The sequence below is a fragment of the Triturus cristatus genome, chromosome 6 (assembly GCF_964204655.1).
Source record: "Triturus cristatus chromosome 6, aTriCri1.1, whole genome shotgun sequence".
NCBI lineage: Eukaryota > Metazoa > Chordata > Amphibia > Caudata > Salamandridae > Triturus > Triturus cristatus.
The window spans coordinates 25,463,375-25,484,066 of NC_140589.1; the positions used below are offsets into that span (position 1 = coordinate 25,463,375).

The window sequence follows — 20,692 nt, forward strand, 5'->3', positions numbered from 1 at the left end:
CGAGCGTTCGGCATTTTCCACGCATCGCATCAGGATCGTCGCTCCCTCGCGGAGCGCCATTTTCTTCTATCGCAGCAAGATCGCACACGCAACAGGCTCGGTGCATCATCCTCCCTTAGCGGCAAGGATTTTATCGCATCACCGGCTTAGCGTGAAGAAGTTTGTCGCTTTCTCCTGCTCGCAACCCAGCGCATCATCCTCCCTTGCGGTAAGGATTCAACGCATCGCTGGTTAGCGTGAGGAAATTTATCGCTACAACTTCTTAGCGACATTTTTTTGTTGCTTTGCTATAGAATCCAAATACCTTGTGAGTAAAAGGGTCGCAGAGACCACTGCATTGAACAGAACATCATTTTGTGCACCTTGAACTATTTTTGCAGCATTTTTATAGTAACCCTATTTTTCTAATACTGCGGATTTTTACTGTTATTGGTCTTGTGATTAAGTCTATATAAAATACCTATTTTTTATAACTACTTGAGTGGTGTCTATTTGTAGTGTTCCTCGTTGTATTACTGTGTATTGTCATAAATGCTTCACACACTACCTCTGAGATAAGCCTAGCTGCTCTTGCTACATTACCACAGGGTTGAGCAGGGGTTATCAAAGGGTGTAGGCTGCTTACTCTGACTTAGGAAGAAGGGTCCCTACTTGGACAGTGGCCAGCCATTGCCAACTAGAGACCCCCATTTCTAACAACCATTAAGAACCGGTACCCCTTAGCACTCACCGGCTCCAAGATGGATCAAGAACAATCTGCAACCATCTTCACCAAACTGGATTTATGTGGTGCATATCATGAGGTACAGATGAAAAAAGGTGACGTGTGGAAGACGGCCTTTCGCACCAAGTTCGAGCTTTTTGAGTGCCAGGTGATGCCATTTGATCTATGCAACGCCCCGTCTGCCTTCGAGCACTTGGTGAACACCGTTCTACAAGAGTTTTTGGATATTTTTGTACTAGTGTACATTGATGACATTTTGATCGTTTCGCACTCCCTTTCCAAACATATTGAACATGTGCGAAAAGTATTACAGGCATTACGCAAAAAAACAACTATTCGCCAAGATGGAAAAATGTGCCTTTCATGTCACTACAGTGCACTTTTTGGGATTTGGTATTTCACCTGAAGGTTTGGCTATGGATTCCGCCAAGGTACAAGCCGTCCTCTGATGGCAAGCACCCAGTTGCGTGAGAAGTGGTAGAGGGAATATTCTACCATCAAAAACACTTGTTCTACCCACACCAGCTCTTTAACACGAAGTTTTGGGGTGGTGTCAGGACTCTCCACTTTCTGGTCATCATGGAATCACAAAAACACTCGAATTACTGCAAAGGGATTATTGGTGGCCGAACATGCGTTTTGATTGTCATCAGTACATGAAAACATGTGACACTTGCGCTCGAACTAAATCAGAATGACGAAAACCCTTGGGGCTGCTTAATCCTCTTCCAATCCCACCATCACCTTGGCATTCAGTATCAATAGATTTAATAGTTGATCTACCTCAAGACCAAGGATTTACATCAATCGTGGTGGTAGTCGACCTGTTAACTAAAATGTGTCATTGCTTCCCAACTAAAGGGATACCTGATGCCCCCATTTAGCTAATCTGTTTTTACAACTCCATGGTTTACCATCACGTATCATTTCCGACCGTGACCTTTCATTTGTTTTGTACTTCTGGGGAACACTTTGCAAATTATTTAGGATTTCAGTGGACCTCTCTTCCGCCTATCACCCAGAGTCTGATGGGCAAACAGAAAGAACCAACCAGGAGATCAAACAATTATTACGAAATTATGTTACCGAACAAGAACAATTGGTTGATCACCTTTTGTTAGCAGAATTAACCATAACAATGTGGTAAATACATCTAGCGGATTCTCACTCTTCTACGCTCTGTATGGGTATCAGCCCAGATCTTCCCCGTTACTAACACAACATGCACTCTCTCCTAAAGCTTTAGCTCAAAAACACGCTCAGGTTCTCGAAGAATTAAAAAAGAACATGAAAGGTGCAAAAACTATTGTACAAACAGTACGCAGACAGAAAGCGACGTTTAGCTCCTCCTTACCAAGTGGGCCAGCAAGTGTGGTTATCCACGAAACACTTATGCTTAAAAGGTCCTCGTAAATTTCAATCTTTTTTTTTTTTTTTTTTTTTTTGAAACCGTTTATTGCAATCTCAAGAATATACAAGTATGGGCCTACAACCTTCCGGCCGGCCGCTAGAATGACAGGAGCATATGACATACGTTCAAAAACACTTGGCCTTGCAGAGAAGCAGAATCAGGAGGTATCAACGTCGTGGGCCACATCACTCTGATCCCACAATACGGTTTCATTTTATACAAACAACACGAAAAATCCCACCCGCAAGGCAACCCGCAATCGAAAGTAACAGCACGTGCTCCCCGAATGGGGGACCCCAGCCATCCACAGGAGTCTAAAGAGGGGAAGGGGAACAGATCGAGGACTGGGGGAACTCTGTGCCCGGGGCTGGGGAAAGGAGTCAACTAAGGGGACGGGGTTGGTGAGGCAGCAGGCAGCAGTGGTGGCGCGCAGATACCCCCGCGGTAGGCATTCCAGGGGCCCCATACTTTCACCCATGCCCCAGGCTTACCCCTCGCCACATACACCACCTTTTCTCGGAACATGCACCAATCCATGTGTTCTTTCCAGGCCGACACCGCCGGGGGCCTCTGGGATCCCCACAGTTGAGCAATGTCACGCTTAGCAATCATATATCCCAGAGTCACCCATCGCGTCTGCGGAACCGAGTAGTCAGTTGGTTCCCACACATTCAGCAGGCATCTCCTCGCTTCAGGCAGCAGCGCGACATGCGTAACCACTCGCAGGACCTCATGCACACCACGCCAGAATCGCTCCACCTTCGGGCATTCCCACAAAATATGCAAAAAAGTAGCCAAAGCACCACACCCACGCTTACACAACCCATCCTCAGCATAGCCCATACGCAGAAGCCTTGGCCCCGTCATGTAAACCCGGTGGAGTATCTTAAGCTGGACGAAGCGAAGGCGAGCCGGTATGGCCACCTCCTTCGGAGAGGCCACCGCGGAAATCCAGTCCTCGTCGTCCAACTCCAGCCCATCGGCAACCCAAGCCTCGCGGAGGCCAGTCAGCAAGCCCGATCGGTCATTAATCAATTTTTTGTAAATAAGGGAGATCGTGCTGTCCGGAACGTGGCCGTCCAGCACCCTATCCTCCAGGGGGGAAGACTCCGGGATGGAGGCGACGTCTGGGAAGACGGAGCCCAGTGCGTGACGGACCTGCAAGTACCGAAAGTATTCACTGCCCTGCAGCTGAAACTCCGTCTGCAGCGTCTCGAATGTTTTAAATCCCCCCCTCGTCCAGAGATCCCCCACTTTACTGATGCCTATCGTGTCCCACCTCTCGAAGCCCTTCGAGGTCCACAGGGAGCCCAATCTCTCAGACGCGTACAACGGTGATGCCCGGGTCAAACGGTCCTTCCACCCCATAGCTGTGTTAGCCGCGTGCCATACTCGCACCATGACACGTGTAGGTCCCGTTAGGCGGGGGCCGGGCGCGCCAGAGTAGAGCGCTCGATTATAGTCGCCACCAGGCAGGAGCATCTTGTCCATTTCAAATGCCGGGTTTAAGGCGGGCCCGTAAAGGCCATGGTTAATTGCAGCTAGCTGGGAGGCCCAGTAATACCGTTTAATATCCGGGAGGGCAATCCCCCCGTCGTACCATGGGAGCGTCAACTTCGCCAGGGCAATACGCGGCCTCCCGTCCCAGAACAGGCGGCGCTGTAGACTCTCCACCTCACGGAAGTAGCGCGCTGGGACTAAATCCATAGTGTTCTGGAGAGCGTACAGGAAGCGTGGCAACGACATCATCTTAAACAATGCCGCCCGGCCGAGCGGCGAAAGCGGCAGGCGCCGCCAACGCGCGACGTCCTCCTTCAAGCGCTGGAGGGGGGGAAGCAAATTCCGCTCGTAGCGGGCCTCCGGGTCCAGAGTAATATAAACACCCAGGTACCGAAACCCCTGAGAGGCAATCTGGATCGGACAGCCCCGCGGGAGGACGGGAGCCTCCCCGGAAAGCACATACACACATGATTTAGCCCAGTTGATGACAAGGCCTGAGTTGCGGCCGAATGAGCGCAAAACATCAACCAGGACAATCAGTGATTTACGCGGGGAGGCTAGGTACAAAAGGATATCGTCAGCGTATAGGGACACGCGGTCCTCATACTCGGGGGTCCAACGGAGACCACGGATGGAAGGGTGCCACCGCAGCCACTCCGCCAGGGGTTCCAAGGCCAGCGCGAACAGGAGCGGCGACAAGGGGCAGCCCTGTCGCGTGCCCCGTCCCAGCTCGAATGGGACCTATACTCTTCCATTCACCACCACCTGCGCCAAAGGGCCCGAATACAACAATTTGACCCAGCTGATGAACCCCGGGCCAAATCCAAACTTCGCCAGCATCGCCCAAATGTATGGCCACTCGAGCGTGTCAAACGCCATGGTGGCGTCTAAGGACGCCAATACGGCCGGCTCCCGCACAAACGGGACACGCGCGAGCACCCCGTGCAAGCGCCGCAGATTGAGGGCCGTGTTGCGATGGGGAATAAAGCCGGACTGGTCTTGGTGGACCAGATCGCCCACCACGCCGACCAGCCGGTTGGCTAGCACCTTGGCGAGGATTTTGGGCTCCGCATTCAAGAGCGAGATGGGCCGATAGGATGTAACCCGGTCCCGGGGTCTCCCTTCCTTGTGGATCACCACGATTGTAGCCAGACGCTGGTCCGGCGGGAGGGAGCCCAGCGAGTGGGCCGCCAGGAACATCGCGCGGAGATGGGGTGCCAGTACATCCGGTCGCAGCTTATACAACTCGATAGGGATGCCATTCGGGCCCATGGCCTTGCCGGATGCGACCGAGCGTATGGCGAGGGCAATTTCGTCGGAGGTGGGAGCGGCATCTAACGACACCCTGTCCTCCACCGAAAGGGAAGGCAGCGCGATATCCCTAAGCAGGGCATGGGAATCCTCCTCCGAGCAGGGAGAAACCGGGGAATACACATCGCGGAAATAATCCGCGAAACAAGAGACAATGTCTTCTGGCTCGGTGACACGCACACCATCCATCCTCTCAATCAGCGGGACCACACGACTCGCTCTCTCCTTCTTATCCAACCACGCAAGCAGTTTACCAGCCTTATCACCCACATCATACAGTCGCCCCTGTTGCTCTCTACTGAGGCCCCTGGCCGCCTCCGTGACGAGGGCCCTGTAGGAGCGCCTGCTTAAGTTGTAGGACATGTAGTGCAGCATCCGTCACCCCACCCTCTAGATCACCCTCCAATTCAGCAATTTCGGCCTCCACCCGGGTCACCTCCTCCTGCTCGCGCCTCCGGGCATGGGAGATAAAGGAGAGGGCCTCCCCTCTAAGAACTGTCTTGAAGGCTTCCCACAGGGAGATAGCCGAAGGGACGGACCCCACATTCTCATCAAAATACCGCTGCAAGGATTTAATCAAATCAGCGCGAATGGTGGGGTCGCGCAGGTACCAGGCGTTGATTGGAGCTACCCTGCCCTCCCCCCTCGGGAAGACATCAAAGTGCAACAGGAGCGGGGAGTGATCTGAAATACCCCGCGCCAAATGGCGTACCTCTCCTACCCTCCCCACATAGGCCGCAGGGACAAGGACATAATCAAGCCGAGAGAGGCTACCATGGGCACCCGAGTGGAAAGTGTACTGCAGCTGCGTGGGATGTTTTAAGCGCCAGCAGTCCACCAATCCCAGTGTATCTAGAAAGCCGGACAGCCACGCCTGCGCCCGGGGGAGGTCCCTAGGGGGGTGGCGATCCACGGTCCCAGAAACCACCGCATTGAAGTCCCCCCCAACCACCAGAAGCCCCCCCGGAAGGTCAAGAAGGAGGCGCCCCAGGTCTGCAAAAGTGGTAGACTGTAACCCCGGTGGGACGTACACTGATACAAAGACAACTACTTTGCCCTCCATTCTCCCCACTAAGACAGTGTAGCGTCCCCTCTCATTTCTTCACCATGATGCCCACCCCCCGTGAGCCCGACGTGAAGCCCGAGTGGGCCACCAAACGATAGCCACGCCGATTCATGGCACAAAAGGAATTACCAATAAGGTGTGTCTCCTGCAGAAAGACCACATCTGGCGAAGTTCGTTTCAGATACTGCAGGACCACACCTCGCTTGATCCTATCCCCCAGTCCATTAACGTTCCAAGACAATAAAGTCAGGTCCCTACCCCCCATCACGTACAGAAGCCATCATTCGTCCCCCTGAGAGCACCTTAAAAACACCAATACAATAAAGGGTTTGCCTTGCGGTAAAAACAAACAACACCCCACCCCAACCCACCCATCCCAACAAAACTCCCCCCTCCCTGCACCCCTGCATGAGCCCAAACAGCCCCCCCAAAGTGCAGTGTGCCTGTCGCCCCATAAATGATTAAACTAACTAGTCCCCCAGAGGAGGAGGGAGAGCCCCCAGGAGACCCCGTACTACCTCCACAGGAGGGGAACTTACACGAATCAGTCAAAAGTGACGATAATGTTGTCCAGAGCGAGGCCTACTATTAGTCCCTCAGTCCTGATCCGGCGAGCCCTCCCCTCCAACCGCGTCCCCCCCACCCCCCCAGCCCCGATCCCCGGGCAAAGAGTCCAACCAGTCCCCGGCCACCTCGGGACGATCAAAAAAGTGCGTGCGGCCATCCACCTCCACCCGCAACTTAGCTGGAAAAAGCATCGCATACTTGAGGTTCAGGTCCCGTAGACGACGTTTAACTCCGAGAAAGCTCAGTCTCTGCTTCTGGACCGCTGGGGTGAAATCAGGATAGAAGTTTACGTCCATATTGTCGAGTCTGACCGGTCCTTGTAGCCGAGAAGTCTGCAGGATAGCGTCTCTGTCCCGAAAGTTGAAAATCCGGGCAATGAGAGGCCTCGGAGGGGCTCCGGCCTTAGGTCTTCCTCCGGGAACCCTGTGGGCACGTTCCACCGCAAAGAATTTACTCAGCCCCCGGGGCTGGAGATGGGTGAGAATCAGGTCCTCCACAAACAGGTCCGCCGCCGCCTCCTCACGTCCCTCCGGCACCCCGACAATGCGGACATTGTTCCTCCGGGCCCGACTCTCGGAATCTTCCAGTCGACGATCCATCAGGGCGCTCGCCTGGCCAAGCCGGCGCACCTCCTTTTGGAGGGCCGCTACGTCCGTTGTGAGGCCCGAGGTGGTGTGGGCCAAAGAATCGACCCGGTCATTGGTCTTGGATAAATCGGCCCTCACCAGGCCAACATCCACGTGGACCGAGTCAATCTTCTGCGCCAGTGTGTCAAAGCGCTGGTCCACCGAGGCCTTCATCTCGGCGATAGCGCCCATGACATCTCGCAGGGTCAGATCCGCGGGCAGAGCAGGAGCATCAGTCGGGCCCTCAGGGGACCTACGCGGCACCTCAGGAGATCCCTTCTGGAGGGTGTAGCGGTCCATGTTGTTGGACTGATGGGCTGCGCCACGGCGGGTCGATTTCACCTTTGCCCGGTCGCCATCTTGCTTTGTGGACATGGTTTCAGTCCCCAAATCGTGCCAATCACCTCGGAAAAGGCCGACAAACCAGTTCACGGGCTCCGGGGGGGGGCAACCACAGGTCCGCCGGACGGATCACAGCCGGCGGGCCGGCAGGGCACCCCAACGAGGCCACACCACCGCACACCGCCCCGCAACCCAACCTCGCCTACGCAGCAAGGAGGGTGCAAAAGCGAAAGTGAAAGTGCGGGGTACGCGAGTCGCCCGGCCCTGCCCGCCGCTGTTGATCACTTTGTCTCCGGATCGCCCCACAACTCCAATCCGGGGGGCCGGCGTGGAAAAGGCCGCAAACCTCACTCGGTGCTCCCGCCGGTGTCCGAGGTCCAATTTGGAAGCGGAAAACGGGTGACACCTCAGCTCGGGCTCACCAACACAGTCCCCTCATCTAGGACAGGATATTGTCAGGATTTATGTAGGAGGTCACGGAGGTCCTCGGGAGCCTCGCACCTACGCGGCCATCTTGGTTGCGCGCTAGGCTCCTCCGTAAATTTCAATCTTGATTCATCATTCTATTCCCCATTCCTAAAACTATATCAGAAATAAGCAGTACGCCTGGCTTTACCGGCTCACTTAAAAATCCATCCTACCTTTCATGTGTCCCTTTCAAAACCGACTGATCCAAAAACTCATCACCTCGCTCCACCACCTCCAGTAACTGTGGAGGGTCACTTAGAACATGAAGTAGGTTCTATTTTAGATTCTCGCTGAATCAGGGGCACTTTATATTAGATGGTAGCTTGGAGAGAGTATGGCCCACAGGAAAACACCTGGGAGCCACTATCTCATGTCCATGCTCCCCGACTGTTACGTATTTTCCATCAGCATAACATCCACAAACCTGGCCCTGTCACCAGGCCTTGGAAGGGGGTTACTGTCAGGATCCATCGGACTGCCCACCGCCTTCTACACTCCAGCAGTAGTGGGGGAACTATTCAGGGTGAGCCCCAGGGCGCTAGGTGCATTTCACTCACTTACATCCTACCTAGGAAGACTGCCTGTCGGGTGGGGGCTCCTAGCAGGTTCTCAAAACATGCCTCTCACCCTCGGCTCGTCCCCTCTTTTACTCCCCGTGTTTCCTGAGAAAGAAAAGCTGACTTATATTTCTTTAATTCTCTGCTCCGTTATGTGGTGGTGTTTTCCTTATCTTAGTTTCCCAGGCCACGTCAGAGTTCGACTCAGCAACCTCCATGACTTAGCAGCCTCTGTGACTCCATGACTCAGTAGCCTCCGTGACTCAGCAACCTCCATGACTCAGCAGCCTCTGTGACTCAACAAGCCTCCATGACTCATCAGTCTGGCAAAAGGTATTTAACTCTCATCCAGGCTCGTCTTCAGTGCTTCGCATTGAATTTCCTGTTGAAGATCCTACAGCGTGACGGCTCTTCTCTGCAGGTGCTGGTCGGACGAGTCCTGTTCCATCCTTGCTGCTGCTACTCAAAGATAAGTCTAAATCCTTTTTGGGCTACATTTAACTCTTGTGCTCAGTGGAATTCCATTGTTTTGACTCCCGGCTCATTTTTGGTTATAGGGGAGATCTTGGGTAACTGCGCACGAAACTCTTCGCAGTCAGAGACTTCCTGACTTCGTTTCCTATTCCACAGTTCCCTCTTGTTCCCACTCACCTTACTTTATGCTACTTCCTTGGATTTTGGTCATTTCTTCCGCATATCATTTATGTAATTTGTGCATAGTTCTTGCTGATAGAAGTGTATATTATTATTGCATTGTTTATTGTTATCCTGTTACATCTCTGTTTTTTCTCGCTGAAAGAAGGTCTTGGTAACGCTCTCAAGCCTTGGACATACTTCAGCTGAAGGATACAGATTATGTCTTATCTCATTGAATTAAGAATGTATGGTGTGCTTATGTGTAATCTTCGTTGGCACAATATTGTGTGTGTGTATTTATCTTTGGCACCATATGGTGTGAGTGCAGTTCTGATTTATTCTAATCATTCTAAAAGACCTCTTTTATCGTGACTCAATGCAGAAGTTTATGCATGATTTAAGTAATTGATTATTTGTGTTCTTATTGATGTCTTTTACTACTGCTGTAGGAGCTGATCTACATACTCATTCCTAGCTTTAGGAAAGATGTCCCAGATTGGTCTGTGAGCCGGAGTTTGCTTCTCTACCGACACAAACGCGCTCCAATTGTTTGTTTGTTTCTTTTTTTTTTCCATAACTCTTTTTAAATCAGCAAATATAGTAATTGTAGACTTTACAAAATCAGTATAGTATACAAGTATCCATATATTGAATGTTGAGCAGGTGACTATTACATACTTGTTGTAAAACAAAAAATTGAACCATTCGGGCCCGTAAACGACAGCCCTAAACATTTCAAACCCTGTGCCGTATACTGCCAAAACAATATCCCAGTCAAGCCCCTCCAGCCCTTCCACCCGCATCATATCTAACTGTACATCCTTACTGCCCCATGTTGCGTCTCTATATATTTTTGATTTCGGAAGGGTGTGGCGAATGTGGTTCCAATAAAAGGCCCCTATAGTCCGCCCATCTTTTCCATATTTTAAAGTGTTTCTGAGGGCACCCTGGTGCTTTAAAGATGGGTTGTTCCTGCCCCATAAACCAGTCGAGACCCGCCCTCAAGGCACCCAATTTGGGTGAAGACGGATCCTTCCACGCCTTTGCAATATCCCTCTTGGCCAGGGACAATAAATGCCTTTTATAGATGTTGCCCCCAATTTCGTCTGTAATTTGCAGGAGAACCAGCCTAGGCGAATGAGGTAGAACCCAGCCCAACACCTCCGATAAACATCGAAGAACCCCTCTCCAGAACCGACCCAGTGAGTCACAGCTCCAAACAGTGTGCAATAGTGTACCCTCAGCGCCATCACATCTTAGGCACTTGGGGGTGTCGATTAGTCCCACTCTCCAAAGCCGGAAACTAGTGAAATAAGTGCGCTGTAAAAACTTGAATTGAATAAGCCTAAGACGAGATGCAATTGCTGCGTATCTCGGGGACTCCAGGTTTTCTCTCCAGTCATCACTGTACAGAGAGCCCAAGTCTGTCTGCCATTTCTCGAGAAGGGGATCAAGTGTCGTGGTGACATTTGTCACTAGCGTTTGGTAGATATTTGTGGTTTTATGATCCCCCAAATCCCCCATAAACACTTTTGCCTCAGTCGGGTTGAATTCGGGAAGGGAGTCTAGGTGAGCAGTATATGGGGCTAAGGCATGACTCCGCTGCAAATATTTGTAAAATTGAGTATGTGGCATATCATATTCTTGTCTAAGGTCTTGAAATGATTTCAATGTGGTACCATGCATAACGTCTCCCAGGGTAGATATACCTAGAGCGTCCCATTGTTTAAAAACTACTAGCGTAGTTACCTGCGGCATGAGGCCACTCTGCCAAAAGGGGGTCTCCCCCATCAATCACCACAGCCATCCCACCCGACGCAGCGAGTTGGTCCATACACCAAAAACAACTTGAGTAGCACGCGGTAGGTTGCGTTCCTCTCTCTGCGTGTTTAGCAATCGGTGTGGCAACATGTCCCCCATCAGCCATTTCTCAATCCGATATGCCCGATCATTGCTAATACCATACCATCAGTCGTTTAAGACTAAAACGTGGGAGGCTGCCTGATATGATTGGATATCGGGGGTCACGATAACCCCACAACAGGTTAATTGGAAGTACGTCTTAAGGGACACCCTAGCAGCTTGATTGTGCCACAAAAAGCGACTGAGCCTAGAGTTCAGCTGTCGAAACCAGGAGGGCGCTATCTGAAAGGGGTGATTCTGTAGTTGGTATAGGAGATGAGGAAGGGATACCATTTTAAAAATGGCTGATCTGCCCAGTATAGAGAGGGGCATACGCGACCACAACTCCACATCTGCCTGAGTCAGCTTCCAGATAGGGGCTATGTTCCTTTCCCATGAGATCGATTGGGTGTCTGAGATGTACACCCCAAGGTACTTAAAACCAGTGGCAGCCATCATCACCTCCGTCATCCAGGCGCCCATATCCGGGCCCCCACGTATCGGCCACAGTATAGATTTCTTAGCGTTCATATACAAGCCCGTATGCTGGCAGAAAATCTGCATTATGTGGAGAATAAGCGGTCCCGTCTGATGCGAGTCCGTAAGAAAAAATAGGATGTTGTCAGCATAGAGAGCGATCTGATCCGAGAACCCCCCCTCCCCGGGCCATTCATAGCCCTTAACCTCGGCATCGATACGAACCCATGCGGCCAATGGTTCCATGGCTAGGGCAAATAAATAGGGGGCAACCTTGACGGGTACCGCCTGCTATGGGGAAAGGAGCAGATACTGCACCAGCTATTTGGACAGAGGCAGAAAGGTCAGTATATAGGAGTTTATTATATGACAAAAGTCGGGGGCCAAAGTTCAAACGCTGCAAGAGATCGAACAGCTACATACATCCTAGTCAGTCGAATGCCTTGTCAATATCTGCTAGGAGCAGGGCAGTCGGGCCCGAGGTGATCAATGGCCGCAATCGCATTATGCACCCGTCTGATGTTGTGGCGGGTAGCCCGCTGGGGCATAAAGTCGGCCTGGTCCGAGCGAACCAGATCTGGCATATGCGGGAGAATGCGATTGGCCAGTGCTTTGGCCAACAGTTTGGCCTCAACATTTAACAATGAAATTGGGTGATATGAGGAGTATTGTTCCGGGGGCCAACTCGGCTTGGGAAAGACAGCGATTTCAGCATGCCGCCAATCCGGAGGAAGTTTCCTGTTGTCAAGGGCTGCATTTAGCGCTCCCAAGTAGTGAGAGAGGAATTGAGTCTAAAATGATAAAAAAAATTCACAGGGTAAGCAGTTTGGGCCCGGTGCCTTCCCGGACCGTAGGTCGACCAGTGCTGCACTCAACTTGTCCACCGTCAGCGGAGCATCTAAGTCCCCCCTCACAGCGTCCACAATGGCCTTGGGAGGCAAATCATGAAGGTATTGCTGAATCAAGGGTTCCGGGAGAGTGTCACTAGGTGCTTAGAGCTCCGTATAGTATGTTGCAAAGCTAGCAGCAATTCGAGTAGGGTCCGTAAGCGTCTGCCCATCCCCATCTAGAATCCCCAGTACACTCGCTGGGCGCAGAGCGTGCTGGCAGAAGCAGTGCAGAAGAGAGCTGGATTTGTCACCCCATTGATAAATTCTACTGCGGGATGCCAGTCAAGCCTGTCTGGCCTCGTCGCACAGCGTGTCCACATAGGATTGTTGAAGCAGAAGCGGCTGGCGGCGATTGGACCCACAATGCTCGCCTCTACATTTCTGATCCAATAGCATGATCTGGGCCTTAGTCTGGAGCAGGGCCTCCCTGTTTTTCTTCTGTTGAGCGACACAATATGCAATATCCACCCCCCTGATGGTGAGCTTCATAGCCTCCCAGAGCATGGCCGGAGAGTCCACCGTGCCCGAGTTTTCAGCAAAATATGTCATGAGTGCCTGATGTAGGTGCGACGTGTATTGCGGGTCTTGGAGATGCCACGGAGACAGGCGCCATCGAAAAGGAGGGTGCGCCACCTCTAGAGGCAGTGTTAAGGCCACTGGGGAGTAGTCCGATAGACCTCTAGGTAGGATGTCAGTCACAGCAAGTCGGGAATAATAGGAGTGCGGAATGAATATATAATCTAACCTGGAGAAAGAGTCATGGACGGCCGAATAATATGTGTAGCCATATGTGCCTGGATGCGGATGCCTCCGTGTGTCCAACCACCCCATATCCCCAACTAATGTATGCAGCCGCATATTCTGAGGTACCTCGGGTGCCGTGCGTGACCTCCACCTGTCCCGCGCCACATTTGCCACATCATTCCAGTCTCCGCCTATGATAGAGGCCTATAGGCATTTCTAATAGTAATATCGTCAGTCGCTCTACAAACGAGTCTGAGAGTGTGGGGTCCATGTAGGAGAGTAGGATTTGCTTCTTATAGTTACCCCCACGTTTTGCTGATGTATCACTGTTTTCGACTGGGATCCTGCATCCAGGACCCCAGTCTATCTGGCTTCTCCTCTAAATTGATTGCATGTACTTTAGGTACCCTCCAGATTGGATTCTGGGGTACCCTTATCAGTCCCTAGTATATGGTATACTATGTACCCAGGGCATAGGTACCCCAGAGGCCTCCCAGGGGCTGCAGCATGTATTGTGCCACCACTGAGAGACTATTCAAACTGACACCACAGGTCTGCTACTGCAGCCTGTGTAAGGTGGTACATGCACCCTTACTTAGATATAGGTTCACTATATCCATTGTAAATCACTGCACATTTAAACCTATCAGTCACCCCATGGCAGGCCTTATCAATTCTGAAGGCAGGGTGCTGGGTTTTATGTGAGAGGGTGCACCTGCATGAGCAGAGCCCCTCTGCAGCCTTCGGAACCTATTTTTTGGGGTTGTTTGTGATGCAGCCAACCATATATATTTAAGTGCATTATAACCTCGCGGTAAATGCTAACTTTAAAATGGCTGCTTAGAAACATGTTGTGTTTGGTGTCAAACACCTTTGAATCATACCGCGGTGCCAATAACTGGAGGGGGAGGTATGATTCTACCCTTCTAAAGGGACTTATGTGAACCACCGGTACACCCGGTACCAGCTTTCTAGACCTGGGCATCACAAAATGGATGCGGCCAGCCACAGACACGAGTCTGCCCTCCTGCTGCTGAGCCAAGCCAGGGGATGGGTTGGTGCACTCTGAGAGTGCTTTGAAGTATGCACTGGGGGCACATTTGGTGTCCCTGTGCATAGTCACGCTCAAACCGGTTGCAGGAGCCATTTGCTCCTCCTCTGGCACGACACTGGACAAAGGACATGGGTGTAGCCACCCCTCTGTCCTGACCCTCCCCTCCCATAGGTGGGTCCCCAGAGTTTGCCCCACCCCTTCCTTGGGTATAAAGTAGGAACCCTGACTACAGGACCTTAGATTTTACCTGAACTAAACTCTGCTACAGAAACCAAGTACTTCGACGATCTACACTATGCTGGATGACTGAAGAATCTCCCTTTGAGTAAAGGAGTTACTCCCCTGCAAGGCAGGCACCTTTAATGCATCTGACCGGTTTGCATCTTCCGAGCTCCTGAGGACTCCGAAGATTTCTGCTACACAGGAGGTGGGTTTCCGAGCATCCCTGAGGTTGATCTGACCTCTCAGCAATTCTGAGACCAGTATCTCTCATGGGGACTATGCAACCCGAACCGCTGTGCACTGTGTACTTTTGACGCAGCATATGCTTTTTGACGATCCCTGACGCTGTGCTTTGGGCTACTTGTAGTCCTTACCCCGAGCCAGAAATTTTCGGCCTAGACTCCACAAGTGTTCCGTGGGCTGGTATTTTGTGATTCAGCTCGAGGTCCCTTTGCGATCCCTGGGCCGTTGGCCTGTGGGTCCCTGTGAAGGTTACTTTGACTTTCAGCGGGCTTTACTGGTTGCTCCAGACGTACCCTGACTCACCATAGCTTGGAGAGTCCCCAGGACCTTGCTTGTCCTCACCAAAGCTTATTTACTCTGCCCTTGTGGGTTGCAGTTGCCAAGGCTTGTTGGTGTTCCATCCGGACACTGACCCCCCAGCACTCGACATCCTTCGTGGGACAGCTCACCTCCGGACTTTGGTTGTCGTCGACCTCTCCTGGTCCTCGTGGCTGTAGAGTCAAGCATCGCATCTTCTCACTTGCAGCACCCAACATCAGTGGGCATTCGTCTATCGTGCCCCTGGTCACCCTGAAGTGACCCAGACTCTGTCCCCTCTGCTTTCAGGTTCTTCTCACCTCAGATCCAGGCTTGAATTCCCCCAGACACTTTTCATCTTCCAGGCAGCAGCACTTTTGTGCATCACCCCATTGAAAACAACATAGGTTCCCGACATCAATTGACCCCTATGCACCCGGCTCCTCTGGGATAGGTAACACGGGTATCTCGGTACTCTCAAGGGTGCTGGCCTTAGAACCTTATATGTTTAAAAGGGTTTGCTTAAAGTCCTCTCCGAAGTGTCCTTAATCTTTAAACTTCCAACCGCGACTTTCCCACAGGATTGTATGGAGCTCGCGCCTGTGTTCACACACTGCACCCGTCCTCCGTGGGTCACTAGTTTGGATGGTTCCTTAGGGTCCCAGCGATTCTACGTGCTCTAGGCACTGTGTCTAGTTAAGTCGTGATTGTTATACCACTTTCATAGTATATGATTTCGTCTCCCCCTGGAGCCCACTGTGTATTGTGCTATTTACTGTCGTTCTAGTGATTTAATATTGTGTGCCTTGTGCTCTAATCTCATAAAGAGGTTAATAGAGCGTGTTTAGTAATACATACATATATTTTATATATCTCTTGCATGGTTCTCCTTTCATTTGGTCATTCAGGAGGTTCTTATCTGGTAAAACAAGCTGCTTTACATTCCTTCTAGACTTAGCCTGAAGGCTGCTCTCCATAGCTACCACTAGGATAGCTTTCAACCTAATCATCAATAAGGGATGTTTGGACTGGTACAAGGTGCCCACTTTAATTAGTGGTCAGCATATACCAGGCCAACTTCTCACAGTGCATATACGCTGTCCAGGAGAATGGCCTCTCCGTGTAATGTCCCTAACACAAAAACGTATCTATCTTGGGGGTCGGTCCACATTTTAGAGTGTAGATAAGGAACTCAGCGGTGAATGAGGATGGCCAGCCCTCTGGAACCCCAAGTGAACTCTGCATGATATACTTGAATATAGCCAAATTGAGCAAGGCACAGCTCCTTAGTACCCATAAGATTGGTCTCCTGTAGTAGGAGAACATCGGCCGATGCGCGTTTGGCCAGTCATAAGACTGCACCCCGTTTGATCTTATTTAACGCCCCACGTACATTCCAACTAACCACCTGGAGCCTACCCGCTGAGTCTGTTACAGGGGAGGGCATCTAAGAAGATGGGAGAATTTCAAACTGTCCCGGGGCATACAGACCACAGTAAAAAGCAAGCAAGACACAGTGTAATCAACAATTTGGAACACAACCAACTCCTCCCCTACCCACCCCACCCAATACCTCATAACAGCTGAAGCATCTGTCGCGGTATGTGTCACACCACCGCCCCAACGGGAGCAGGACCTAACCCCATACCAAGAAGTCCCAAACAAACTGTCCCCAAACATAGATATAGTTCTCAGACACTGAGAAAAGAGTTATAGGGGGTAGGCCTCTCGTAGGTCCGTGACAAGGCAGATATCATCCGCACCGCAACCATTGCAATGAAGGTCCTCCAGTCTCCAGTCATGTTGGTGACGGGGCTCGCCGACCCTCGGCTATTCTTGATTCAGACGCGCTCCGCGATTTGGACCGACGGCACAATCGCGATCTGCAAGTGGGTTGTGCCTTAGGCTTGACCGTCTGCTGCGTGGTCTCTCCGGACGATGATTCGGAATCAAATTGCGGTGGTGTATGCTGCTTGTGGCCATGTTTCTCATCCGTCCAGACGAAGACCTCCTCCAAGGTATAACAAAATAATGAGTGCGTGACTTGTAGACGACTTTCAGCCTCAATAGAAAAAGCAAGGCATATTGGACCTTTAGGTCCCGCAATCTGGCTTTAGCAGCAATAAAAGACTGGTGCCGTTGTTGAACCAGGAGTGTATAGTCCGGAAAGATTAGGATATGGTGAGACTCGAAGTGTAGTTTGCCGGCCAACCTGGCCTGAGCCAGAACAGCATCGAGGTTATGAAAGTTCAAAAGTCTTGCAATGACCGGCCACGGCCGGGCCCCCGGCGGAGGCTTTTGCATCAGGTCCAGATGCACACGCTCGATGATGAAGCACTGCAACAATGTTGTCTGGGGGATCCAGCTCGCGATCCATTCCACGAGGAACCGCTCCAAGTTGTTGCCTTCGCACCCCAATGGAAAGCCTACAAATCGTAGGTTGTTCCACCATGCCATGCCAACCCCTTTGTGATAGATTCCAGCGAGGTCACTCGTGCCTAAAGGAATGCAGTTGTGTTCTCCATGATGGAAATGCGTGTTTCAGCCTCAGTAATTCTATCCACCGCTTCACGCAGATCTTGACGGATAAGGGCAACATCCGATCCCACCTCTCCGATCTTGGCCTCAAGTGCCTCGCTGGACTGGCTTATCGCCACCATCAAAGCTGCGTTATCCGGGTTCTGGCTCGACATCTCCGGTGCGTGTGCACCAGGGCCCGCATAGCGATCCAGAGTGCTCTGCTTCGATACTTTGTCCCTGGTCATTGTGTTGCAGGTGAGTAGGTACTGGCCCAGCAATGGAGAGTATGGCGCCACTGGATCGGTTTAGACCCAGATCCACGGCCCCAGCAGAGACGCAACAGGGCGTCCGATCCCTCGCCTTGCAGCCGCAGGGCGGGAAGACAGGCCCAAAGGCAATCTGCACCCAATCCTCACCAGGCCTAGCCGGCCGCTTCGCGCACAGGTGCCCCGCGGCCCCCTAGTGGGTGTCACACATCTGCCCGGTCGTTGCACAGGACCCCCGTGTAGTGCTCGCCACCGCGTCCCAGAGAATGTCCTGCTGGCTCTCTCATACGAGGGTCGATCGTCAGTGGCAACGGGGATCTGCAGCCCAACAGGTGGACACTCTCGATGGCACAGTCCCAGATCTTATTCAAGGGAGAGGGGCAAACCGCAGTCACAGGCAGCTTCTGGCCTACAACCCCTCGCCGCTCAGAATCAATGGCCACCCGGGAACAGGAGGGGCAGGGGTTGCATGGGGCAGCAGAAGATCAAAGGGCAAGTACATAATGGGCAGGGACCAGAAAAGAGCTCTCAGCCCCATCGCTGCTCCCAGCTGGCCCCAGCTGCACCGCACCTGCAGCTGCTTAATCCCGGGACTCCGGCGCACTCACCACTTCGTGGTAGGTGGTCCGCACCACCAACAACCACCACCGATCAGCCACCTGCCGCCTCAGGATCTTCTTCGCCACTGCAGGCGGTCCGCACAGCAGTCTGCGTCCCACGAGGCTGCTGTCCGAGCACAGGATCTCTCGCACAAAAGAGGGGGGGACCCAGCATTGGCCTCAGCTAGGTCCCCGTAGTGCAGTCTCACCGCTGCAGCGCACTTACCGGGCCCCTAAAATTGCCGCCTGGCCAAGAGTAGTACACAGGCCTGTTCCTGGCGCCACGGGAGCTCCCAATCGCGGGTAACCATAGGCCCCACTCCTACCGGCCACTGCAGCGGAGACACTTCCAAAGGGCGCCCGGGGCGATGGGGACCACCAAGCCACTCGCCACGAGTCTCAGAGGCGGTGGGCGGATTCCAGCGCAGCCGCAGCAGCCCAGCAGCGGATGATGATCCCTGGGTTCTCAGACGCAACCGCCGAGGCTCGGACCATCCGCCGCACCTCAGTTCATCCGGTATGTTAAGGGAGGGCTGGAGATATCAACACCAAATGTGGGTGACCAGGATTAAAGGAGGATATTGTACGTTCCCGCAGAGCTCGTCTAAGAAGCGTCCGCCATGTCTGACCTCTTGGCCACTTCCCTTCTTTCTTTATTTTAGCTTTCTATTTCAACTATTATTTTAGTTTATTGTTTGTTCCCAAACCCCCTTCCCTTGAGACTATCGGATGAGCACTGGTGTCTCTGGTTCAGTGTTCGTCGGATGATTTCTGGGGATTGTTGGGGTCCAGCTGCCTCTGCGTGTCCAGCTGAGAGAAGAACGCGTTCCAACGTTAATCTTCCCAGATTGGCTCCTGATAATTGCAAGGTGTAACCAAAGCAGGGTGAGCAGTATCAACCCAAGGCTTTCAACGAGGCAGGTCCCTCTGGATTTCTGGCCAACCACTAATTAAAATCTGACTTTGAAAGAAGTCTATACAGTGCGCTACTAGTCGTAAAGTTAGACTTTTGAACTAAACGTACACTTTTGGTCTAAGTTTACCTTTGTGAATCGGGCCCAAACAGTTAACATGGAATAAGAATATCCATCTTTGTGAGACCTGTGCCTAGCTTTTCCATCCAATTTGGCTAATGTAATCCACTTCATACAGTTGTAAAACAGATGGGCGTATTTCATTTGGAAATGTATCTTTTTGTCCATGTTACGCATATCCGCAGTAGGTCACTTCAGTGATGCGAAAGAAGATCAATGGTCCTGTGATGTCACCTTCTGAGATATCACTTCTTGTGATGTCACATGCACATTAGAGGGTCCTCACATCTTCCCTTTCGCCCAGGGCCCCAGAAGTCCTAGGACCGGCCCTGATTCAATGCACCACATCGGCCAGCATTTTCGGAAGCTGACTTGCTTTAGACCAATAGTGTCTTACTGCTGGACTGTCAGCCATTAAAAACACCCAGTGGTCTTATGAAGCAAGTGAACAGATGACGGTACATCCATGCCGCACCCAGGCCTTTCTCCATGGCATCTGGACAGCGTGTCTATTCAACATGCCATCATTCAGGGACGCAAAGGACAAAAAACACAACTTGTTTCTTTGGTCTGTGGTTTGTAAGAACGAGTAAGGTAATAGCAGTTCAAAAGACCCTGATGCATGTTTAACGTTGATATGAAGTCATATAGGTGCACACTAAATTATTCATAAATCGTGATTGGGGAAACAAGCAAATATCACACATTATGCTACAAGCCCTGATTTGTTAGAAGACATAGCCTGACATTTGACCTCTGTATTTGAAGTGCAGCACCATTAATTGGCTCTCGACTCACCACTGAGTTGTGACCTACAGTTATGCGCATCATACTTCATCAACAGGACGGACCGGCTACGGGTACATGTCGGTCGCAAGGTAAGGCTACGGACAGCTCTCGGAGAGCTGTCCGACCTGGACCAAACTGTGAGTCGTGACCCACAGTTTGGGAAGATCTGCGTTAGTAAATTAAAAACATGCATCAATCAATGAAAGAGGGACACATTTAGCTTATGTAGGACAGGAGTACAGATTTATTCGTTTGTGGAACTGTACCCCATACATACTCATCCAGGCGAGCAAACGTCTCCCTCGACCTTAAGGAATAATGATCTTTATGTTAGGTGCTTCATTGAAGAACTATATGCAAGATATTCCACATGGGTACTTACTCCTTTATTTTAGAATGTGGTGATATTGGAGTCCTATAGAGACTGTAAGGATGAGAGAAAACCGA

At 51.6% G+C, this 20,692-nt stretch overlaps 1 protein-coding gene across 1 annotated transcript in view; it reads left to right on the forward strand.

The window, feature by feature from the left end:
• Positions 1 to 20,692, forward strand: part of LOC146813670 (solute carrier family 22 member 7-like) — a 255,518-nt gene that overhangs the window by 140,947 nt on the left and 93,879 nt on the right. The window contains exon 4 of the mRNA XM_085609483.1: positions 724 to 1,028. Within this exon, the coding sequence (XP_085465609.1) occupies positions 724 to 1,028 (305 nt within the window). The remainder of the gene's footprint in view (positions 1 to 723; positions 1,029 to 20,692) is intronic.